Source organism: Orycteropus afer, unplaced genomic scaffold (genome assembly GCF_000298275.1).
Source record: "Orycteropus afer afer isolate SDZICR_OR568_19922 unplaced genomic scaffold, OryAfe1.0 scaffold00009, whole genome shotgun sequence".
Lineage (NCBI taxonomy): Eukaryota > Metazoa > Chordata > Mammalia > Tubulidentata > Orycteropodidae > Orycteropus > Orycteropus afer.
The window spans coordinates 11,471,343-11,497,440 of NW_006921596.1; the positions used below are offsets into that span (position 1 = coordinate 11,471,343).

General features: G+C 39.4%; 1 protein-coding gene across 1 annotated transcript in view; it reads left to right on the forward strand.

The window, feature by feature from the left end:
* CYLD (CYLD lysine 63 deubiquitinase) overlaps positions 1 to 26,098 on the forward strand; it is an 85,161-nt gene that overhangs the window by 11,043 nt on the left and 48,020 nt on the right. The window contains exons 4-6 of the mRNA XM_007947011.1: positions 17,268 to 17,276; positions 18,244 to 18,342; positions 19,982 to 20,098. Coding sequence (XP_007945202.1) covers positions 17,268 to 17,276; positions 18,244 to 18,342; positions 19,982 to 20,098 — 225 coding nt within the window. The remainder of the gene's footprint in view (positions 1 to 17,267; positions 17,277 to 18,243; positions 18,343 to 19,981; positions 20,099 to 26,098) is intronic.

The window sequence follows — 26,098 nt, forward strand, 5'->3', positions numbered from 1 at the left end:
TTTTTTTAATCTTCTTTTGTACTGTCCGCCATCTGTTGTTTCAGATGAGGAGTCATCAGTCCCTTGCATTATTTTCCCCTGTATTTAATGTAGTGTGTTTCTTCTGGATGTTTGCACTATTTTGCATTTTTCTTTGCTTTACAGCAGTTTAACTGCAATGTACTTAGCATGGTTTTCTTCACATTTATTCTGTCTGGAGGATAAATGAACTTCTTAGATTAGTATATTTATATCTTTCACCAAGCTTGGAAAAATCTTAGCCATTATTTCTTCAGTGTTTTTTTTTCCCCCATCCCAATCAATCTTATTGCCTTCTGGAACTCCATTTACCTGTATATTAGAGTTTTTGATATCATCCCACAAGTCCTTGAGGCACTTCATTTTTTTTTTCCTCTCTGTTCTTAATTTCTGTGTTCCACCTTCAAGTTTAGACCTTTTCTTTTTTTATCTCTATTGTGTTATTAAACCTATCCAGTGAATTTTTTTTTCCTTCAGATACAGTATTTTACAGTTCAAGCTTTCCACAAGGAGCTCTGGTGGCATAGTGGATAAGGCATTTGGTTGCTAACCAGAGGTCAGCAGTTCAAAGCCACCAGCTGCTCCACAGAAGGAAGATGGGGCAATCTACTTGTGTAAAGATATACAGCCTCGGAAACCAAATGGAAGAATTGACTTATGGCCAAATGAGTCGGAATTGACTTAATGGCAGTGAGTTAGTGAGTGAGAGAGGCTTTCCATTTTTTTCTTTTTAAAAAATAGCTTATATTTCTCTGATAAATTTTTCTATTTATTTTTCCATCTAGTGTGAGGGCCTATTTTTTATTATTTCATTGAACATAATTATGATAAACCAAACCAGTTACCATTTGGTCTGTTCTGACTCATGGCTACCCCATGTACATCAGAGTAGGACTGTGCTGCATAGAGTTTTCAACGGTTGATTTTTTTCGTAAGTAGATCTTCACGCCTTTCTTCTGAGGCACCTCTGAATGGAGTCAAACCTCCAACCTTTCAGGTAACAGCCAAATGCACTAACTGTTTGCACCATCCAAGGACTTCATAGTTATCATAGCTGATTTAAAATCCTTTCAAAGCTAATTCTAACATTTTAATACTCTATAGATTGGTATTTGTTGATGATTTTTTCTTCTGAGAATGAGTCAGTTTCTTTTGTTTTTCGTAAGTCAAGCAACTTTGGATTGTATCCTACTGCTGTTCCCTTGCTCCAAATTTTGATTCCCCTCCATGGGGTGCCTGCTGTTGTTCACTCCCCAGTGCCTTAGGTAGGGTTTTGGGTCAAGGTTTCCATCTATTTATCTGCAAGAGAAATGTTCTGATAGGAGCTAGGTGCTCCACCATAACTGTTACTTTTTATTTATATATTTTGGGTTATAAGGAGCATTTATTCAATAAAAAGGAGGATTTTTCCTAGGTAGATAGATGCTATTTATAGTTAATTTTACATGTTTGATTGTTTGAAATATGATTTTATTTTTCTCACCCTGTAACTGTTCATTTTCTCTTTCAGTCTCTCTCTCTTTAAGCTTTAGTACAAAGCTTCATAAGAAGGTCATTTTAGTTCTAAGCCAGTAGCTCTCAGCTTGGAATGATTTTGCTACCAGGAGATAATTGACAATGTTTGGACACATTTTTGATTGTCTGAACTTGGGGAAGGGGCTGCTCCTGGCCTCTAGTGGGTGCAGGACAAAAATGCTGCTAAATGTCTTGCAATGCAGGGAGTGACTCCCCAAAACAAGTAGTTATCCAGCCCAGTGTTGAGGTGGAGAAACTCTGTTATAAACAAATTCTGGGAGTTAAGCTAATTTTACAGTTTTCCCTTCTGGATGTCTTACAAGTTTTCTTTTATTATTTATGTATCCTCACATGAATAACCAATTCTGTGCTAGTATTAAGGAAACACATAATGTTTCTCCAAAACATAAGGATAAAATATAGTTTAACCTGTCTTCTCAAATCAAATATGTTTGTAGTTTCTTTTTTAATTTTTATTTTAATTTCAAAGGATACTTTTGGAAATACATTTTATGATAATAAGATGGGGCAATCTACTTCCATAGTGATACTGCCTCAGAAACCCAAGGAGAGGTCGCTATGAGTCGGGTCCGACTCCATGGCACATAACAACAACAACAACAGATTGAATATAACCATGCTTTATTGAATTACCCTTAAGTGAATTTCTTTGATTTTCACATTTTAAAATGGAATATAATTCATTGCATTGAGTAGATTTGGAGACTAGGGATATCATTAGTTTAGTGTTGTAATTTAAGAAAGAAAAAGTACCCCGAATATGTAGTTTGCTTATGTATAATTGATTGTGTTTTTCTCAAGCTAGACTAACCTGCTATAGAATTGCTTGAACAATTTCTCTCAGAAAGATCAGCACGAGGCCGGTCCCCATGAGGCGGAGGTTAAAGATGTCCCAGTTGTCCAAACTACCGTATCACTCCATCATTTCAGACATTAACTCCTCCTCCTCCTCCCAGTAATTTCCCCAGTCTTAGGTTTCTGTATTTCTCTGTAACGCCTCACAGACACCCAAGGGTTTGTCTCATGTAGTGGTGCTGGAGGCTGGCAGGTCCGTGAGTAGGTCTGGCGGATCCTCCCAACTCTCAGGGTTTGATGAACCTCGATCAGCAGATCAGATGACGGCTGCTGTTCCATATCCAGGGGTGAGATGAGTATGATCCAAGACACAAAACCGGAGCAAGAGGAGGGCGAATCTTCCCAGGAAATTCATAGGTATACCCTCAGGGAAGCTAAGGGTGGTGGTTTGAATTATACCCTCCAGCAAGGCAGGACTCAAGATACATTCCACCTGTGTTGCCCCAACAGAAATAACCTAAATCCCATCACGGAGTCGATTGCCAGTCATTATAGGCTATGCCTACCTGTGAGTCAGGAGCTCTGGTAGCACAGTGCCTAAGGCTCTTGACTGCTCACCAGAAGGCTGGCGGTTCAAACCCACCAGCCACTCCTCAGAAGGAAGTTTGGGCAATCCTACTTCCGTAGTGATACTGCCTCGGAAACCCAAGGAGGGGTCACTATGAGTCGGGGCCGACTTGACGGCAAACAACAACAACAATAGGGAACGACTACTACCAGCTGCCCAGCCAAGTTGATACCTGACCTTAACTACCACACCACCCCAAACAGGCATGGATAATGGGATTTACAAAACATCACAGAATGGAGGATAGTGGCTAGAAGGGCCACATCAAGTGATTCACTGCAAGAATAAAGATAGGAAGTGCTTTTTTCCCCCCTACTCTAGAGCTGTATTGTTTTTTATATATTTTTTCTGCATCTCAATGTGGTTTGAAATGTAAATTATCTTGGATTCTGCAGTAGCAATAGAAAAGAAAAGGAAAAGCTACCATTTGTTTTTTCTGTGATGGAATTGTGTGTACCCTGACTAGGAATTCAGTAGTATCATCTCTAAAAACATTTATAATTATATTCTATTTAAATATCAGCATAGGGTTAAGATGGTAAAAATTAGTTCCATGTGTCCCTTCTGACACTGCCTTGTCAGGCTGTTATATTTCAAACCAGAGACTGTCACTGTCATTACTGCTGGCTCTCCGAGAGTGACGGGAAAGGAAAAGAAGGCCTTTTTTGTTAGTTTGTTTCTCTTTTCCTTTTAAAGCTTAATATCTATAAACCCTGAATAGAAAATAATGAAGAATGATACCAGCCTTGATAACACAATGCATAAATTATACGTATTTGCTAACAAAAAGAGCTTGGAAATGGCATCTTAAAAATGAAGTGAACGGAATGAAAATTAACGTAGTTTATTTGAATGAACCTTCATCAGTGTTTCATGTCATCATTAACATCCTTTTCTTGAAGGAAAAAAGGAGTCATAGCATCTCCTTTAGTTCCTTAGCTTCTTTTTCTTGCCCAATTACCTTCATTTGTAGAACAAAATTAATATTTCTAGCATTTTGAACAGATTCTTTTTGAAGCCATTGAACAGCTTATTAGGAAAGAGTTCTTCCCAGTCAATTGCTTGTTACATTTGGCTTCTGAAGGATACCTCTTACTAAGTGATGCAGAATAAACCTGTTAGGAAAACTTTCCTCTCTTCATTTCTGTCTCAAACGGTTAGAAATGCTGACACAGCGACCTTCACTTTTTATGTAGGTTCTTGAAGCTGTCGTGATAAAGATTGGTGCTGTTCCTCATTTTTACGTTCCTGCTTTCCCTGGTCCACTCTGTAACTTCTTTTGTAATTGTGGTGTTTAGGAGCATAATGCTAATTTTATTTTTAAAAATATACAATACATTCATATTCACCCAGAATTTTAGAAGGGTATAGAGGGAGAAATTGTCCTCATAACTTTGATTCAAAACTACCTAATTGTCCTCCCTATGTGAATGTTGTTGTTGTTGTTATGTGCTGTTGAGTTGCACCCAACTCATAGCAACCCCTTGGGTTTCCGAGGTGGTATCACTACGGAAGTAGATTGCCCAACCTTCCTTCCAAGGAGTGGTTGGTGGGTTTGAACTGCTAGCCTTCTGGTTAACAGTTAAGTGCCTTAGGCACTACGCTACCAGAGCTCCCTCTTATGTGAAAACCACTTTTATATGTTACTTTTGTATCCTTTTTTATCAGTTTTTTTCTTTGTGTTATTCAAATATTGCACATCTTATATATTTTTTGCACTGTTTGATTTTGATTTTTAACAGCTTTATTGAGATAACTGTATATACTTGCAGTTTGATAAGTTTTGAGATAATTGCTACGTAATTGGATAAATTTTGACATCAAGATAATGAATAGTAAGATAAATTTTGAGATAACTGCACAAACTATACAATTTGATGTTTTCACAGACATACACACACACCTGTGAAACTCTCACTGCAATCAAGATAATGAACATATCCATCACCCGAAAAGTGTGCCCCTTTCTAATCCCACCCTTCCATTCTTGCCTGCTCCCTCACCCCAGCTGTGGTAGTTAAGGTTATGTGTCAACTTGGCTGGGCCTGGTTTGAGTGGCTGGGCAGCTAGATGTAATTGTGCCCCATGGTGAGATTGATAATCAACTCTATGGTACAATCTACTGGAGCAGCTGAGTAGCTACCTTAGGAATGTGGTCTGCTTCCAGTATATAAGCAAAAGTGTTGAGAAAGGTCTGCAGCTTTTGGCACGCTTGAATCCTGCATGTAGCCGAGTCGTTATTCAGCAGCCTGCCATGTTGTCTGCCAATCTTGAGACTCTTAATGGACTTGAATCAATGACCTGCCATGTGGTTGGGTAATATCAGGACTGTGCCATTTTATTTGTCGACCTTGGGCTTGTTAGCCTCAGCAGCCAGCAGCTGACTGAATGAAGAAAGCCTCCAGCTACAATGGGCCAGGAGCAAGAGGCAGAGCTGAAGTCCAAGGTCGAAGGGCTTTCACCCAGCCTTTGGAGCCTGGCACTTTGAACTCAGACTTATAGCCTCCCAAACTGTAAGAGAATAAACTCTTGTTTGTACAAGGCTCCCATTTGTGGTATATGTCTGTTAGAGCAGCATGAGAGGTAACCAAAACAGCAGGTAACCACTGATCTTTCTGTCACTAGCTAATCAGCTCACCTTTTCTACAGTTTTACATAGAAGGAATAATTCCATATGTATTCTTTTTTTGCCTGTCTTATTTCAATCAACATAATTAGTTTTTGATTTATCCATATTGTTGCATATTGCAGTAATTCATTCCTTTTCATTGCTGAGTAGTATTCCATTCTGTGGATATACCATAGTTTGTTTATCCATTAACTTGTTGATAGGAATTTGAGTTATTTCCAGTTTTTGACTATTATGAATAATGCTGTTACAGACATTTGTATACAAGTTTTTGAGGTACATATGCTTGGGTGTTGTTGTTGTTTGCCATCAAGTCGGACCTGACTCATAGCGACCCCTCCTTGGGTTTCCGAGGCGGTATCACTACGGAAGTAGATTGCCCAACCTTCCTTCTGAGGAGTGGCTGGTGAATTTGAACCCCCAGCCTTCTGGTTAGTAGTCAAGTGCCTTAGGCACTACACTAACAGAGCTCCTCCTTATGCTTGGATTGTTGTTATTTGTTGTTATGTGCCGTCGAGTCAAACCCGACTCATAGCGACCCCTCCTTGGGTTTCCGAGGCAGTATCACTACGGAAGTAGGATTGCCCAACCTTCTTTCTGAGGAGTGGCTGGTGGGTTTGAACCGCCAGCCGTCTGGTTAGCAGGCAAGTGTCTTAGCCACTATGCTACCAGAGACATTATTTTCCAAAGTGATTGTGCTATTTTGATTCCCACCAGCAATATATGAGAATTCCAGTTCCTATGTAGCCTTGCCAACACTTAGTCTTCTACATTTTAGTAAAATGTAAAAAAGATTAGTCTTTTACATTTTAGCCATTTTATTAGGTCTATCTTGGGAGCTCTGGTGGCATAGTGCCTAAGGCACTTTACTGCTAACCAGAAGGCTGGTGGTTCAAACCTACCAGCCACTCCTTGGAAGGAAGATGGGGCAATCTACTTCCGTAGTGATACTGCCTCGGAAACCCAAGGAGCGGTCACTATGAGCATTGTGGTATCTAGTTGCGATTCTTCCCTCTTTCTCATAGATGTCCTATTGCTCCAGCATTATTTGTTGAAAAGATTATCTTCCTTCTGTTGAATTGCTTTTGTACCTTTGTGTGTGTAGGGGGGGTACCCAAAATCAATTGGGTAATTAGTGTGGGTCTATTTCTGGGTTCTCTATTCTTGTCCATTGTTCTGGTTACCTAATGCCACTCTGATAAGACTATACCACATATGGGATGCTTGAACAAACAGGAGTTTATTCTCTTAAAAGTTTGGAGGCTTTAAGTCCGAGTTCAAAGTGCCAGCCTCTAGGGGCTGGGTGAAAGCCCCTCAACCTTGGGCTTCAGCTCTGCCTCCTGCTCCTGGCCCACTGAAACTAGAGACATCTCTTCACTCAGGCAGCTAACTGGCTGCTGAGGCTGGCAAGCCCAAGGTCGACAAATAAAATGGCACAGTCCTGATGTTACCAAACCACACTGCAGGCCGTTAATTCAAGTCCATTGAAAGTCCCAAGGTAGGCAGAGCATGGCAGGCTGTTGAACAACGATGTGGCTATATGCAGGATTCGTAAGTGGGCCATAAGTTAGAGACCATTCCCAAAGCTGTTTCTTATATATGGGAAGGAGACCACATACCCAAAGGCAGCTACTCAGCTGCTCACAGTAGATTCTACCATGGAGTTGATTACCAGTCTCATTATGGGGAATACTACATCCAGCTGCCCAGCCACTCAACCAGGCCCAGCCAAGTTGACACACAAACTTAACTACCACAGTTCCACCCCTTGTCGACTTGGCACCTGTACAGATCTTCAGTGGGTGGCATCTGTACAGATCTCTTCACTGGGTGACTCCAGTCCCCTAGTTCCTGAGTGGTGACCTCACCCTCTTGGCCTAGTGGGCCCCATTCCTCTCCCTCTTGGGCAGGGCAGCCCTGCCCCCTCACTCTTGGGCAGCAGCTTGACTCCATCCCACTAGCTCACATGAACAAGCAGCCCCACACTCCAGAACCAAGTTGGTGAAGGTCAGACTGTTTGAAACCTAGGGAGCTGTGGTGGTTCCACCCCCAAAGGCCATGGTCCTACCCTTGAGGCTGAGGCAGCTCTGCTTCCTGTTTCCTTGGTCTCTCCGCTTCTGCCGATTAATGCCTGAGGGCAACCCATTCTGCCAAGAATCTTCCTGCCCAAAGGACACTCAGCTGCCTTGCTCCATGGGCTGGCTCAACCTGCTACTCTATCTCATGCTGGTCTCTTCTACCAATTATTGTCTGAAGGCACCCGGCTTTCTCCTCCGTGGGCTGGTAAGCCTGTGCTGTTTAATGTCGGTCTCTGGGCTCTGCTACTGCCGTCTCTGATGCTGGTCTCTCGGCTCTGCTCCTACAGTCTCTCATGCCAGTCTCTTGGCTCTGCTTCACCTGTCTCTCTGCCACAGTCTTGGGTGAAAGACTCATTCCCCTCCTGTTTCCACATTTTAGGCATCTGTTAGAGCAGCACCCCACTCTCTCGGTACCATATTCTGTTCTGGTTACCTAGTGCCACTCTGACAAGAATATACCACAAATGGGATGACCTTAACAAGCAGGAATTTATTCTCTTGCAGTTTGGAGGCTTTAAGTCCAAGTTCAAAGTGCCAGGCTCTTGGGGCTGGGTGAAAGCCCCTTGACCTTGGGCTTTAGCTCTGCCCCTTGCTCCCAGCCTATTGAAGCTGGAGGCATCTCTTCACTCAGGCAGCTACTGGCTGCTGAGGCTGGCAAGCCCAAGGTCGACATATAAAATGGCACAGTCCTTATGTTACCAAACCACACAGCAGCCCATTAATTCAAGTCCGTTGAAGTCCCAAGGTAGGTAGAGCATGGCAGGCTGCTGAACAACGACACGGCTATATGCAGGGTTCAAGAGTGCCGTAAGGTAGAGACCAGTCCCAAAGCTGTTTCTTATATATGGGAAGCAGACCACATACCCAAAGGCAGCTACTCACAGTAGATTCCACCATGGAGTTGATTACCAGTCTCATCAGGGGAATACTACATCTAGCTCCCAGCCATTCAATTGGGCCCAGCCAAGTTGACATACAAACTTAACCACCACATCCATTAATCTATGTGTCTGCCCCACTGCCAGTACATCCCAATTTTGAGTACTGTAGCTAAGCAGTAAGCCAGGTAAACAGACTTTGGATTCAGGATAATAGCTAGTTTTATAAAATGAGTTTCTATTTCTAGAAAAGATGATGAATTGGTGTTAATTTTTCTCTAAACATTTAGTAGAATTCTTCAATGAAACCATCTGGGCCTAGAGATTTGTTTTTTTGGGAATAAATTCAGTTTTATTAATAGTTATAATGTTAGCTGTTGTTGAGTCAGCTGCCACCTCACGGCTACCCTGTGCACAATGGAAGGAGACAATGCCAGTCCTGCACCACCCCATGGTCTGCTGTGGACTGGACTGTTGAGACATACGGGCTGTTAACTAGCTGACTTTTTAGGGTAGATCACCACGCCTTTCTCCCTAGTACATCTTACTCTAGAAGCTCAGCAGTGTTTTTTTTTTTTTTAATAATAGTATGTTTTCAGTGAAAGTTTACATAGCAAATTAGATTCCTATTCAATAATTTCTACACAGATTTTCAGTGACATCAGTTACGTCCTTCATAATGTGTCGACATTCCAGTTATTTCCATTCTGGTTGTTCCATTTCCGGTAATCTACTTTTCCTGTCTCCTTTTTTACCTTCTCATCTTGGCTTTAAAGTACTTGTTGACCATTTGGTCTCATACAGATGCTTTTTTTTTTTTTTTTTTTAAAAAAAAAAAGCTTTTAAATTGTGATTTATGTTAAATTTTATGAAGCAGGTTTGTTTTACATTCAGCATTCGTCTGCATTTTGTTTTGACGCTGGCTCCATTCCCCAGCAGTGTCAAGGCTCTCCTCCCGCTTGCACCCTGTGGTTACCCTTTCTCTGTGTCCTTCTTGCCTAGCATTCCTGCCTCCCTGCCTTTTTCCCTATGCAAATGATACCCTTCTGATTTCCCTTGGTTGACTCTTCCAAGGAGTAGTCTCCCTGGTGTAGCTGTGCAGCTTGTAGCCCTGTCGTTTGGTTGAGACTTAAGCAACAGGAGCACATTCGATTCCAGGCCCAAAGGTGACACAGGGCCACAGTCTCTGGGTTTTCACCTGAAAAATCTGACGAGGAAACATGGTCTTTTTAAAGATTTTGTAATTTTGCTCCACAGTTTTTCTGCCATTCTATCCAGGATCTCCAATTTTGAACCTTTTTTGAGTGGTGGTTGTAGCTGGGTACTGTTTAACTCTTCTGGTCTCAGGGTCATATAGGCTGAGGGTCTTATTAGTCCATTAGTCCTTTGGACTGTTTCTTAGGTGATTTTTTTTTTTTTTAAAGAGTGTTGTACCCATGAGTGGTATTTTTCATTTTGTGACCTCATCTATTATTTAGCTAAAAATAATAGACCTTGGGACATAGCTTCAGTTCAAGATTTGAAGAATGTATCAGGACAATAGTCTGGAGGAGTCATGTAGTCTCAACTGGTCCAGTTAGTCTATCTACTTTTGAGACTTTTTCCTTGTCTTTAGTATCTTTTTATTTTTAGTTTTGCAGTGTTTCCTCCCTTCTCCTCCCACCCCTGGTAACCAACAAAGAAAGTTTCCTTCCATATATAAACCTTTCCTTGACTTCTTACAATAATGAACTAATAACAATATTTGTCCTTCTGTGATTGACTTATTTCACTCAGTGTAATGTCCTCCAAGTTGATCCATGTTATGTGGTGTTTTGAAGATTCTACATCATTCTTTAGTGTTGCAGAGTATTCCATTGTATGTATGTACTATAGTTTAGTTATCCATTCTTCTGTTGCTGGGCACCTAGGTTGTTTCCATCTCTTTGTGGTTGTGAATAGTGCTATGTGAACATGGTGTGCATATATCCATTGTGTCCTGCCTGTCACTTCTTTAGGGTGTATACTTAGTAATGGGATTGCTGGATCAAATGGTATTTCTAATTCCAGCTTTTTAAGGAATCGCCATACTGCTTTCCACAGTGGTTGTATCATTTGACAGCCCCACCAGCAGTGTATGAGAGTCCTGATCTCTCCACATCCTTGCCAATATTTGTTATTTTCTGTCTCATTGAATTTTGCTATTAGTGCTGGGGCCAGATGGTATCTCCCTGTTGTTTTGATTTGTATTGGCATTTGACTGCTAACCAGAAGACTGGTGGTTCAAACCCACCAGCCACTCCTCAGAAGGAAGATTGGGTGGTCTACTTCCGTAGTGATACTGCCTCAGGAACCCAAGGAGGGGTCTCTGTGAGTCAGTTCCAACTCGACAGCAGTAAGAGTGAGTTTAATGGCTAATGATCATGAACATTTCTTCATGTGTTTGTTGGCTGCCTGAATATCCTCTTTGGTGAAGTGTCTATTCATGTCTTGTGCCCATTTTTTAATTGGATTGTTTGTCTTTTTGTTATTGAGGTGTTGGCATTTTCTATGAATTTTAGAGATAAGTACCTTGTCAGATATGTCATTGCCAAATATTTCTTCCCAGTCTGTAGGTTCTCTTTTTACTCTTTGGAGAAGTTTTTTGAAGCACATAAAAATTTAATTTTTAGAAGGTTCCATTCATCTAGTTTCTCTTCTGCTGTTTTTGCATTTTGGACGATGTTTGATAGTCTATTTATGCCATATATTAGGGCCCCTAAACTTGCCCCTGGTTTTTCCTTGAGGAACTTAATAGTTTTAGGTTTCACATTTAAGTCTTTCATCCATCTGGAGTTAGTTTTTTTGTATGGTATGAGGTATGGATCTTCCTTCATTTTTCTGCAAATAGATATCCAGTTTTGCCATGACCATTTGTTAAAGAGACCATCTCTTCCCCATGTAATGGATTTCAGCCCTTTTTCAAAAATCAGCTGACTGTAGGTCGATGGGGAGCTCTGGTAGCATAGTGGCTAAGGCACTTGACTGCTAACCAAAAGGCTGGTGGTTCAAACCCACCAGCCACTCCCCAGAAGGAAGATGGGACAATCTACTTCCGTAGTGATACTGCCTTGGAAACCCAAGGAGGGGTCGCTATGGGTCAGGTCTGACTGAATGGCACACAACAATAACAACATAGGTCGATGGATCTATTTCTGGGCTCTCAATTCTGTTCCACTGGTCTATGTGTCTGTTGTTGTACTGACACCAGGCTGTTTTGACTACTGTGGCTGTATAGTAGGTTTTGAGATCTGGGAACGTGAGACCTCCTACTTTGTTCTTTTTCAATAGCGCTTTGCTTATTTGTGGTCTCTTTCCTTTCCATATAAAATTAATGATTGACTTTTCCATATCCTTGAAGAACGTTGATGGACTCTGGTTTGGGATTGCATTGAATGTATAGATTGCTTTGGGTAGTAGTGACATTTTCATAATGTTCAATCTTCTTATCCACAAGCATGATATGTTCTTCCATTATGTAGATCTCTTATGGTTTCTTGAAGTAGTGTTTTGTAGTTTTCTTTGTATAGGTCTTTTGTGTTTCTAGTAAGATTTATTCCCAAGTATTTTATTTTTTTGGTAGTGACTGTAAATGGTATTGATTTCTTTATTTCCTTTTCAGCAATATCTTTGCTGGTGTAGAGGAATCCAGTTAATTTTTGTATGTTGATCTTGTATCCCGCCACTATGCTAAATCTTTCAGTTAGTTCCAGTAGTTTTTTGAGTCTCTTGGGTTTTCTATTTGTCTTTAGTTTTTAAGAGTTTAATTTTAATGTGTCTTGGCATGGATTTCTTTTGGTTTATCCTGTTTGGGGTTCATTTAGCTTCTTGATTCTGTAGATTTATATCTCTTGCCAAATTTAGGAGGTCTTCTGTGGTTATTTCTCTATTTTTTCAGTCCTACCATCTTTCTTTTCTCCTTCCATGATTTTGATGACACAAATAGTCTATCTTTTGTTATAGCCCCACAGGTCCCTGAGACTCTCTCTCTTTTTTTTTTTTTAAAGTCTACTTTTTCTGTTGTTCATATTACATAATTTCTATAGTTCTAACTTCATTTGTACTATTTCTTTCCTCTGTTCCTTCCATTCTGATGTTGAGCCCACTCACTGAGATTTTTATTTCAGTTATTGTATTATTCAATTCTAAAATTTTCATTTGCTTCTTCTCTTTATATCTGGTTCTTTTCTGAGGTTTCTATTTTTTTTGTTTGTTTTGGCATGTTCGTAATTACTTATTGAAGCATTTTTATCATAGCTGCATTAAAATTTTGTCAGATGATTCTCACATCACCCATCTAAGTATTGTCATCTATTGATTGTCTTTTTTTCCTTCAGTTTGGGATCTTTCTGGTTTTTAGTGTGGTGAGTGACTTTCTAGGGAAACCTGAACAGTGTGAGTATTATGTTCTGAGACTCTGGATCATATTTAAACCTTATGTTTTAGCTGATTTTCTTTGTTACTGCTCAGTCAGAAGAAAGGGGTGTACCATCTCATTACAGCCATTTGGAGAGAGAAGTCCACATTCCCCACCTGTTGCCTTTGTTTTCTTCTCTGGACACCTGGGCAGCAGTGTGAGTGCCAGCTCCCAACACGGTCTCCACAAACATCATGGTGGGCGTGGCCTCATTGCTGTGGGGCAGTGGTGAAAACCTGACTTTGTACTAGACTGCCTTTGACACCACTCCAGTAGCAAAGGGGAAGAACGTCTTGTTACTGCTGGAGAGGAAATCTAACCTCCCCACGTGGTCTCCACTGATACCGCTGGGTTGAGGGACCCCATTCCTCAACTCCCTCCTTGGCGTTTGCTGACAGCACCCCAGCAGTGGTTTTGGCGCACTTCACTGTCATCTCTTGAGGGTGGAAGTCTAGGCTCTCCACTCTGCCTTTGCTGTTGTGGGTGTGAGTGGGACCACAGTTTTTTTTTTTTCTGTGTTGTTGTACTAGAATAGGGTAATTATTGTCTAAAGTTTTTATATCTTGCTAGCCTGTCCCTTTCCTAACTACAGAGAGCAGGCTTTTGTAGGGAGTCTTTTTTGTTTACGTCCGTTGCCATTTCTAGTTGCTAGCTAAGTCTGCAGCCTTAAGTCTGGGACTTATGAAGCAAAAAAGAAAATCCAGGAAACTCCTGGATTGTACTTAAGACTCACTGCCATGGAGTCGAACCCGACTCATAGCGACCACTCCTTGGGTTTCCAAGTGGCATCACTACAGAAGTAGATTGCCCAAACTTAGTGGGAGGAAAATATTTCTATTCCATCCTGTCAGAAGTGGAAGCTACACCTCCCTTTCTAAATTAATAATATCTTAGAGATAAATTCATTTAAGTACATAAATTGCCTACTTGATCTTTAAAAAAAATTATTATATTGTATTTCATTTTATAAAGAGCCCTGATGTGCAACAAGGAGTTCTGGTGGTATAGTGGTTAGGGCATTTGCCTGCTACCAAAAACGTCGGTGGTTCGAACCTACCAGCCGTTCATGGAAGGAAGATGAGGCAGTCAGCTTCTGTAAAGATTCATAGCCTTGGAAACCCAGTGGGTGTCGTCGCTATGAGTCAGAAGTGACTTGATAGCAGTGAGTTGGTTTGGTTTTTGGTGTGTAACAGTTAAGGCTCGGCTGCTAACCTAAAGGTTGGTGGTTCAAACTCACCTAGTGGCTGCACAGAAGAAAGGCATGGAGATCTTCTCCCATAAAGATTGTTGTTAGGTGCCACTGACTTGGTTCTGACCCTTAGCGACCCTGTGTTCAGTGGCACAAAACACTGCCCGATCCTGCGTCATCTTCACGGTCGTTGGTATGTTCAGGGCTATTGCTATTGTTGCAGCCACTGGGTGAGGCTGTGTCATTGAAGAGATGCTTTTTTTTTTGCTGACCCTCTACTTTACCAAGCATGATGTCCTCCAGGGTCTAGTCCCTCCTGATACCATGTCCAAAGTACGTGAGACCAAGTCTTACCATCCTCGCTTCTAAGGAGCATTCTGGCTATACTTCTTCCAGTAAAGATCTATAATCCATAAAGATTGCAGCCTAGAAAACCTTATGGGGGTGGCTGTGAGTTGAAACTGACTCTATAGCACCTAACAACAGCAACATTTCATTGCATCATGAATTTTTTTAACCGGTCCTCTATTTGCTTTGCTGTCAGTTAGCATGTGTGCCAGTGTAGCTAAAGGATAACTTCCTAGAAGCAGAATTTCTGCGTTAAGGGTATGTACATTTTGCATTTTGATGGGTAATGCTCAGTGGCCTTCCATAGGGACTGATGGTCTGTTTGCATCTTCCTGAAGGTTGTCTATATAGGCAGGATTCCTGGGCAGACGAGACAGGCCCCTAAAGAGGGATATTTTGGAGCATAGGTCTTAGTATGCAGCTCTCATGGGACCTTCCAGCATTTCTTGAATTTTTTTTTGGTATAAAATTATCTAACAACAATAATTTTCATTATTCTCCTTATGTATTTTGATCATAATACAATCTTATAGGGATTTTTGGTTACTATGTGTAGTATAGGAGCTCTGGTAGCTTAGTGGCTAAGACACTTGCCTGCTAACCAGACGGCTGGCGGTTCAACCACCAGCCACTCCTCGGAAGGAAGGTTGGGCAATCCTACTTCCGTAGTGATACTGCCTCGGAAACCCAAGGAGGGGTCGCTCGGGGCCGACTCGACGGCACACAACAACAACATGTGTAGTATATTCAGTATCAGGTTTTGTAGTGCTTTATTTTACCCAAGTAAGCTTATATTTTCTTCACAGGATTTCTCTGTGGATCTTAAATTCTTGCTTGAGTATGAATTATGCTCTTGTAGCTGATGATATCAGCAATTCACCAATTAAGCAATTTCTCTCATTTTAATGGGGCATTCAAATTCAAGATATCTCTTGTGATGTGATTGTTACTGTTCACCAGTTCATTGTTATAATTTCCAACCCAAGATTCTCCAAGGAAGTTTTTCTCTCTGATTAAATCAACACGATTTATTGAAATCAACATGATTTAATTGAAATCAACAAGATGAATGGATGGTTACATTCATCATTTTAAATGCACTCATGCTCTGTTTCACCTTTCTGGTCAGATAGCCACTCTAGACAAGGAAATGAGATGGAAACTTTGCCATGTAAGAACATGCTCTAGCTAAGCTTGTGATAGCCATTTTTAGGATGCAGCAAAACTTCATGGTATCTATTTGTTTTCCTTTTTCCCCAAGGGGATAGTTTGGATTTATTAGTTTGTTCATTTGAGGGGTAACATCTGAGATAACAGTACACTGATCTTAAGTGTATATGCATAATACAGATTACAGTGATTATAAAAAAATGCAGCAAATGGTCTTCCCTTTGTAAACTAAGGTAACTAGCATCACCCACAGGGTCAAATGGATGAGGCTGTGGGGATATTGGTGGTGGTACTGGGGGAAGGCTGCAAAGATGGGGAATGTGAGCTGGAGGGCACTGGATTTGGGAAGTGTGGTTACCATGTGTCTGCTAAAGACTGTGTCTCAGAGGGGTCAAATACTGAGACTGAAGAACAGGCTATTCTAGCAGATTTCTATACAAATAAAGGATCACATACTAATCTAGTGTGCCTTCCACCAATCACATATCAAACAAGTTTTGTTATTTTGTTGAACCAAAACCATTTGGCCCATGAAATGAAGCTTTCCAACTTAAATGAATTTTAAGAGATTGCCACTCAGAGAAGAATGAAGAAAACCAAAAATTCATGGAAACAATTAGTCCGAGCGACTGGTACACCATGCAACCTGCAGCTTATATGACTATAAGACCAGAAGAACTAGATGGTACCTGGCTACCACTGTCAACCACTTGGAAGGGGATCTATATAGGAGATCCTGGATAGAGAGGGAGAACAATGTGGACAAAACTTAATTTGGAGGAAAAAAAAGGGGGAGACCAGGTTTCCTGGTCTGATAGAGCCTGGTGGAACCACTGAGACTATGGCCCCTAGCTGCCCTTCAGGTCTGGAATTGAACCCACACCTATGGCTTCCAGCCAAACAAAAGACAGGCATATGAGTTGAACATTTACCTGAGGTAAATACACTCCTTGGAGAGAATAATCGTGGGAGAAAGAAGGGCTGTTTATGCAGAGGGAGACAGCTTGGGAGCAGGAGTGCATGGAGCGATGGACACAGGGAAGAGGAACTATCAGGAGGAAGTGAATATCTTTTTCTAAAATAAACTTGTATGCCAATTAGTTCCTGTTAATAGTAGAAATTATTTTCTTTAGGCAATTTAGATGATATAATCTGGGAACATTTGTCAGTGACTGATAAGTTTTCCCTTCCACAGTAGGCTGTCATATGTGATATTTGTAGATATCTGAATGGTAACATCATAAAAGTATTAGTAAATAGCTTTTCTCTTCATAATCACTTGAGGGAAGTCATGACGATTCAGCATAATTTTTGAATTAATATTAATATTCTGTTTAATCATGTTCTGAGAAGTTAATAATAGAAATTAACAATGCTTTCTCCTTCGTAAATGGAACAAAGTTAACTAGCACCGTTTCTACATAATTAATTCAGTATGATTTCCTTTTTTTTTTTTTTTTAAATGACTTTCTCCTTGTGTTTAAAATGTAAATTTTTCCCTGTTTTTTTCTCTCTGTCCTCAAAAATGCACTGTGGGGTGGTATCATTTTTGCTGACATAAAGCTTTATCAGGTATGAATCCCAAGTGTCATGTTTAGACTCCACAGGTGTGTGGTTGAATATTTCAGAGAATAGCTTTCCAGACTGACTTTTCGACACTTGCTTGATCACTATTAGTGAATAGCCCATGCACATTCCTGGGCTTTAAGGTTTTTAGAGGGGTCTTTGTGTCAAAACAAATTTGCCAAATTTATTAGACTTGTATTTCAAAAAGAAGTTGTAAGTGCTTTCCTCAAAAATATTGTTGTCTGTCTCTAGCTTTCTGCCTCATTATTAGTCTGTGTATAATTGTCTGTATTTTTCTGTTCATATGTATATACATATGTGTTATTCCAAACACCTTTTTTTAAAAAATGTACATTCTAACCAGTAAACAGGATTTTTCTAAACTGTGTTCCCATGAACTATATTAACCTGAGATGTTAAGTAGAGTAGCACAAAAAATGTGACCAAGTAAGTTCACTCTGTCCTGCCTTGTGAGATTCACAGTGCACAATCACATCGTAAAGGGGCTGAGTTTACACAGTGAAGAAATCTGTTTTTCTTTCTTTAGCCCAGTATTTTCTAGAAATACTGAAGTGTGGAGCACTTTATAATACATAGGTATGTTCTGGTGATACCAGTTTGGTAAATACTGGAAAAAATATGAATAAGGTTTTCTTCATAATATTTTAAAACATCAAGTCAAATTGACTACAAGTGATTACATTTTAGGAAGTTAAAGTGTTTGGCTGAATTATATTTTAAGACTATTTTCTTGTAGAAATTACATTTTGTAAGTACAACATTGTTTTTTTTTTTTTTTTCTTTTTGAGGTATGAACACTTTTGTGGCCTTTAAGAATTTGTAAACTGTGAAAATGCAGCTCTTTTTATAAAATTTCAAATAGGTTTTTTTTTTGTTGTTGTTGTTATTGTCTTTGATTATTTCTCTTCTATGAAAATTTGCTTTATCTTTAAAAAACATTATACTGTTTCAGATAGCGTGGCCCAGGAAAGGAGGCCTCCCAAACTTGCGTTTATGCCAAGAGGTGTGGGGGACAAAGCTTCGTCCAGTCATAATAAACCAAAGGCAACAGGTATGAATTCACAGAATGAAGTCCTTAATCATTACATGATAACTGATTTGCCATAGGATTAGAAGAGGTTAAAAGGTATTATTCCTTGACATATATGTAGACTTTCTTTTTTCAAGTGTTTTGAGCAATTAAACTAAGATTTTATATAGGTGATATTGCTTAAGCCGTGAGTCTTCAATCTTTTTAAACTAATGAAAAGTTTCCTGTGAGGACATGCGTCTTTTGCTGGCCCGTAATCAACTGGCTTCTGGAACCCCCTCCTTGTAGCATTCGTATATATAGTTTAGAGTTACAGCTGTGTTATCAGATATGGAAAATATTATCTAGGATAATGTCTGCTGGAGATGAGTTATTATTTAATTAATTAATAATGAACAATAATCAATATTATTTAAAGTATTACCAATTATTAATTATTAAGTAACACAAATTAAATTCCAAATTGTTAAGTAGAAATTTTTATTTCTTATATGGAAACTCCTAATATAAGAAGTTCTGAGTTTTTGTTTTGTTTTGTTTTCTTTTTGGCTAGCTGGCTACCTTCCACATTCTTTATATATTTATAGGGTGGTAGTTATACAAGCTAAACAGATCATTTAAAAACCTGTAAGAATTTTTGTTAACTCAGTTCAAGTGTTAGGAGAATATTTTTTCTTCAGTTAAATAGTGAACAAAATTATTTTGGCTCTCTTAGATAGAAAATGTACTTTAAAAAATATTTTGTATAACATTGGACTCTGGGAGACTTAAAATTACGCAGGACATAAGGCAATAGCATTTTTTATTTTATCCTCTGGATCTGTATAATATAGCTCAGATTTGTCACTCATACTTAAATGAATAGCTTAAGGATTTTTGTAAGACATGGTACGCTAATTGTGTTTAAGTAGATCTTAGTTAAATATATACAGCATAGAGTTGCCTGCTTTAAATTAATGAATTTTTAAAAAATCAGATTTTGTGTCGGTTGTGTAGGCTCCCTTGTTCTAAACTGTGGCATGTCCTCTTATTTGGTAGTGACCCAGGGCAATTCAGTGAAATGTCTATGACATAGAGCTATATCAACTTTCTTACATTAATAAATCTAATGTATAAGAGGTAATAGTGCTTCACTTTTTCAGAGACCAATAATTTCAAAATGGTTACTTCTTAAATCTTTTCAAACTTAATTTGTACATTAATTTATATATAACATTTGAAGATTACCTTCTTCTGAAAGGAACTGTTTTAATAAAATAATAGGTTAAATTTGTTAATCAACATGTTTATCAAATGAAATTGGGGAATTTTGACATTTGGAAATAAACCATAGTATATGGAATAATTTCTAAAAGCAGTTCATTTAAAAAAAAAAAAAAGGGACCACACTTTTAACTTACTCCTGTCTCTCTCCTGTGTTGACTCTCAGGCTGAAGAATTTTTTCACATTACCGAAATGATTACTACATTTTTAAAAGTTGGGAGGGGGGGCAGTGGTGGGGACAGAAGCCATTAAAATATATTGTGTTTGTATTTCTGTTGGTTGTGTAAACAGTTATTTATACCTTATGCATATTACTTTTTCTTATTAAAAAACTTTTCATACCAATTGATTCTATTTTTAAAAGAAAGTTTTTTTTTTTTTTTTTTTGTTACATAGGATCTACCTCAGACCCTGGAAATAGAAACAGATCTGAATTGTTTTATACCTTAAATGGGTCTTCTGTTGATTCACAACCACAATCTAAATCAAAAAATGCATGGTATATTGATGAAGGTAATGTATCAGTTTAGTGTTCTTTATAATGATCCTCTCTTGTAACTCATCAGAGAAAAATGTCTTTTTTACCAGTATTTACAGTTTTCAGAAACAGAATAAGAATTCATTATTAATTCAGGTAGTTCCTAACTTGTAATAGCATTCTGTTCTGATGACTCCATCCTAAGTCGTTTCTGACATAAGTCAAATACCTCATTTTTATTTATTTATTTTTTATTTTTCATTATTATTACCTTTTATTGTCTTTATAAATCCAATCTTTGTCTTTGGGGGATTGGAAACATTACATTTAAACGTATATATTTTATTAATAATAAGATGTACCATAAACCCCCCCAGAAAACAGATGGTCATAAATGAGATTCATCATAAGTTGAAAAAGTTGTAAGTCAGGGACTATGTGTATTGCTGAACTAAAATATTACACATAATTTGAACTGCATTGATGTTAAGATAAACAAAACATTTAAAAAAATGTATTAGCAGCTTGTTCTCTTCCCTTAACTGATCTGTTTAGGGTAGGAATTCTCTAAAAATCAATTGAATCATTTAAAGACTTTTCTCTCTGGGTCTTTCTTGACCTCTTTGAACCACTTTCAATTTCTACTTGATCATAATCTCAAAAAAGGAAAGAACAATGTCTATTTTCTTCTCATTATTTTAACCTCACTGCTTAGAAAGAGCCTGGCACATAGTGAACACTCAATAAATATTTGTTAAACAAATAAAGAAAAAAAAGAAAGCAAAAGTAAATGATACTCCAGACCAAAAGAAGATAACCCACTGCCGTCGAGTCGGACCCGACTCATAGTGACCCCTCCTTGGATATGTGCTGTTGTTGTTGTTATGTGCCATCGAGTCGGACCCGACTCATAGTGACCCCTCCTTGGATATGTGCTGTTGTTGTTGTTATGTGCCATCGAGTCGGACCCGACTCATAGTGACCCCTCCTTGGGTTTCCAAGGCAGTATCGCTACGGAAGTAGATCGCCCCATCTTCCTTCTGAGGAGTGGCTGGTGGGTTTGAACTGCCAGCCTTCTGGTTAGCAGTCAAATGCATGGACATACCTAATAGTTTATCCTGTCCACTCGTCTATCTACCCGTATATCAGTGTTTGCCTTCACTGACAACACAGTACTGTATGTGCACAAGGGCTCAGCTTTGCTGTCTGTACTTCCCATCTCTCTATGTGATCTTCTTCCTCAATGCCACTGTGTTGATTACTCATATTTGGTATATTGCCCTTCTCTTCACCCAAATCAGTACTTGTTTCTATCTATCTAACAGTGTTCACTCCCCTCCCCTCCCACTCCTGGTAACCAACAAAGAAAATTTCCTTCCACGTATAAACCTTTTCTTGACTTTTTACAATAACAGACTAATACAATATTCGTCCTTCTGTGATTGACTTATCTCACTCAGCATAATGTCCTCCACGTTATGCGGGGGTTTTGCTGATTCCACATTATTCTTTAGAGTTGCATAATATTCCATTGTGTGTATGTACCATGTTTTGGTTATCCATTTTTCTGTTGATGGGCACCTCGGTTGTTTCCATCCCTTTGCTATTGTAAATAGTGCTGTGATGAACATGGGTGTGTGTGTATCTGTTCTTGTCTTGACTCTCACTTCTTTAGGATATATACCTAGTAATGGAATTGCTGGATCAAGTGGTATTTCTAATTCAAGCTTTTTAAGGAATCGCCATACTGCTTTCCAGTGCTTGTACCATTTTACAGTCCCACCAGCAGTGTGTGAGAGTCCCAGTCTCTCCTCATCCTCTCCAGCATTTGTTATTTTCTGACTTGTTGAACTTTGCTACTAGTGCTGGGGCAAGATGGTATCTCGTTGTTTTGATTTAATGCCATTGATTCTTGATCATATGCTACCTTTTGAAATGGTTGAACACTGACCAGTTCTTTTTGATACAGTGCCTATGTATTCTTTCCATCCTCTTTTGATACTTCCTGCAACTTTTAATATTTTGCCCATAAAATTCTTCTGTATTGCAGCTTGAGGCTTGAATTTTTTCCTTCAATTCTTTCTGCTTGAGAGATGCTCAGTGTGTTCTTCCCTTGTGGTTTTCTAACTCCAGTTGTTTGAACATTTCGTTATGATACTTTACTTTTGAGCTGCCCTTTGTCATCTTCTCTTCAGTTCTTTTACTTCATCATTTCTGGAGGTAGGAGACGTCATAGCTGAAGGAGCCTTTAGGAACTTAAAGGCTGGGTGAGAAAAGAGTAAGTTTTCAAATGAGACAGGGAAAAAGCACAGAGGGATGTGGGAAAAACTAGGAGACTGTTGAGTCAAAAAGACCAAGGAGAGCATGGACACAGTATTGAGTGCTTCTGAGGGGGCAAGTAAGATGAAGACCACTCGGTGCCCTTTGATTTAGCCATGTGGAAGTCCATTTTGGTGGAGGAATTTGGTTAAAGGCCAGTTTGGAGAGCTCTGAGAGTATGTAGACTGAGGAAATAGAGGTATGAGGCCAGTTCTATTTTAGGCTCCATCCTGGACTTCCTCACTCTCTCTCACTAGTCACACCCAGTTGTCACCAATATACTGCCTTTCCTCCTCTTCAGTGTCACTAGAATCTTTTCCCTCTTCTTCTTCTGAAACGTGGCTTTAGTTCAGAACTTTGTTTGCTCCTACTGGATTAGCATAATGGTCATCTAACTGGTTTCTCTGCCTTAAATCTTGTTCTTTTGTAATTTATTTTGAACAATAATAACAATCATCAGCATTGCCATCAATGTAGCTGACGTTTTTGACCATTTAGTTTATGCCAAGCATCATATGAACCATTTTAATGCACAGTGTTTTATTTCATCCTCGTAACAACTTGATGAGGTAGGTATTTTTATTTTCTCTTTTGTTGCAGAAGTTATATAACTTGCCCAAGGTCACATAGGTAGTAAATAGTGGATCCAGTGTTTTAACCCAGTTCTGTTTGACATCAGAGTTGAACTCACTACCTTTGTTTCTCTTTACACTGTTCATGTCTCTCCTTTGCTTAGTAGGTTGTACTTCCTAGCCCTTGTCCACATTCCTTGCCTTCGACACTGTGCCACCAGAGCTCCCCCACATCCTTAGTTTGGCATATTGGACTCTGTGACATAGTTTCCTACTCTTCTCTGCCTTCAACCCCTGCTCTAGCCATGCCTTACTGGGGTGGGGCCATTCTTGGGATATCCCATGCCTTCTCCCTGATTGCACATGTTCCTGCTGCCTGGAAACCCTTCTTGCTGTTTCCCCTACTTCATGGTCTGACTTATTTCTGTTCATCTCTTAAATCTCAGCTTGGGTATTTGCTTATCTAGAAGCCTTTCTTTTCCTCTCCCACTTCTCTTAGGTTAGGTTGTTGTTTTAGGTGCCCTCAAGTTGGCTCTGACTCATAGCAATCCTACGTTTGCATTAGAACAATACACTGCCCAGTCCTCTTCTGTCCTCACAGTCCTTGCTGTGTTGGAGCCCATTTTTACAGCCGCTGTGTCAGTCCACCTCCTTGAGGATTTTTCCCTTTTTCGCTGACCCTCCACCTTACCAAGCATGACATCCTTCTCCAGGGAATGGTCCCTTAGGACAACATGACCAAAGTAGGTGAGATGAGGGCTGGCCATTCTCTCTTCCAAGGGGCGTTCTGGCTGCTCTTCTTCCAGGACAGATTTGTTGGTTCTTCTGGCAGTCCATGTTGTTTTCAGTATTCTTTGCCAACACCACAATTCAAAGGCATCAGCTCTTCTTTAGTCTTCCTTATTCATTGTCCAGCTTTCATACACATATGAGGTGATCGAAAATACGGTGGCTTGAGTGAGGTGCACCTTAGTCTTCAAAGTGACACCTTTGCTTCTTAACACTTTAAAAGAGGTTTGAGGCAGATATGCCCAGTGCAGTATGATGTCTGAACTCCCAGCTGCTGCTTCGGTGGCTGTTGATTGTGGATCTAAGTTAAATGAAATCCCTGACAACTTTCATCTTTTCTCCATTCATTGTGATGTTGCTTATTGGTCCAATTGTGAGGATTGTTTCAATTTTCCAGTTGTTACCTTGATGTTGAGGTGTAATCCATTCCGAACACTGTAGTCTTTGATCTTCATCAGTAAGTGCTTCAAGTCCACTTCATTTTCAGCAAGCAAGGTTGTGTCATCTGCATATCGCAGTTGTTAAATGAGTCTTTCTTCAAGCCTAATGCCGCATTCTTCTTCATATAGCCTGGCTTGTTGGATTCTTTGCTCAGCATACAAATTGAGTAGTATGGTAAAAGGATATGACCCTGATGCACACCTTTCCTGACTTTAAACTATGTGTATGCCCTTGTTCTGTTTTAAAGACAGCCTCTTGGTCTAAGTATAAGTTTCGCATGAGCACAATTATGTGTTCTGAGATTCCCAATCCATAACTTTTTATGATCCACACAGTTGAATGCCTTTCAATAGTCAATAAAATGCAGGTAAACATTTTTCTGCTGTTTTTTACTTTCAGCCACAGTCCATCTGACATCAGTGATGATAGCCCTTGTTCCATGTCTTCTTCTGAATCCAGCTTGAATTTCTAGAAATTTCCTGTCAATGTACTGCTGTAACCATTTTTGAATTAGGTTAGGTTAATTGTCATCATGACTTTTTATTTACTTGCCGTCTCCCCTGCCAGATGGTGATTTCCTAGTGTTTAACACAGGATTTAAATTTAGATTTTGTATGCAAATTAAATGAAAATAAGAAGCTGAGAGTACTGTAGAACTCTGTAATGATTTTTAAACTATCATATGAATTCGTTTAAATTGTGGGCTAAAACATACCCACGATTTTATTAGTCATTTTAAGGAAACAGCTTTTGGCTTTAGTTCTCTTTATTGTGTGCTTGTATTCTCTTTAATTTTTTCTGTTCTTATGTTTATTCTTTTCCTCTTGCATACTTTTTGGGAGGTCATTTTCTTCTAACTTCCTAAGTCAGATGCTTAGTTCATTAATAGTTAAGTTTTTTTTTTTTCTAAAATAAATCATTAAACCAAAAAAACCAAACTCATTGCTGTCGAGTCCAATCCGACCCATAGCAACCCCTCCTTGGGTTTCCAAGGCAGTATCACTACGGAAGTAGATTGCCCAGTCTTCCTTCTGAGGAGTGGCTGGTGGGTTTGAATCACCAGCCTTCTGGTTAGCAGTCAAGTGCCTTAGGCACTATGCTACCAGAGCTTCTATCAAACTATTACGTCTATGAATTTCTTTTGAGTATTACTTTTATTCTGTTCCACACATTATCTGTCTTTCTCCTCCCTCCCACTTTTTCTTCATCCTACCATTTCTCTCTGATTCACTTGCTCTTTTCTTCTTTATTTAAAAAAATTATATTAACACTTCTTCTTTGATCCATTGTTGTTGTTGCTGTTAGGTACCATCCAGTCACCTCCGACTCATAGCAACCCTGTGTATAACAGAACAAAACACTGCCTGATTCTGCGCCAGCCTCATAATCCTTGCTATACCTGAGCCTATCGTTGCAGTCCCTGTGTCAGTCCATCTCATTGAGAGCCTTCCCCTTTTTCGCTGACCCTCCACTTTATCAAGCATGATATCCTTCTCTAGGGAATGGTCCCTTCTGATGACATGACCAAAGTAGGTGAGACTAACTCTGGCAATTCTGGTTTCCAAGGAGCAGTCCAGCTGCACTTCTTCCAGGACAGATTTGGTAGTTCTTCTGGCAGTCTCTGGTACTTTTCATTACTCTTCACCAACACCACAACTCAAAAACATCAGCTCTTCTTTGGTTTTCCTTATTCATTGTCTAGATTTCACATGCATATGAGGTGACTGAAAATACCACGGCTTGGGTTAGGTACATCTTAGTCTTCAAAGAGGTCTTTTGCAGCAGATTTGCCCAGTGCAATACGGTGTCTGATTTCTTTTTTTTTATTAGGATTTGGGTGAAGATTTACAGAGTAAATTCACTTTTCATACAGCAGTTCACATATACTTTGTCTCATGTCATTGACCAAAATTT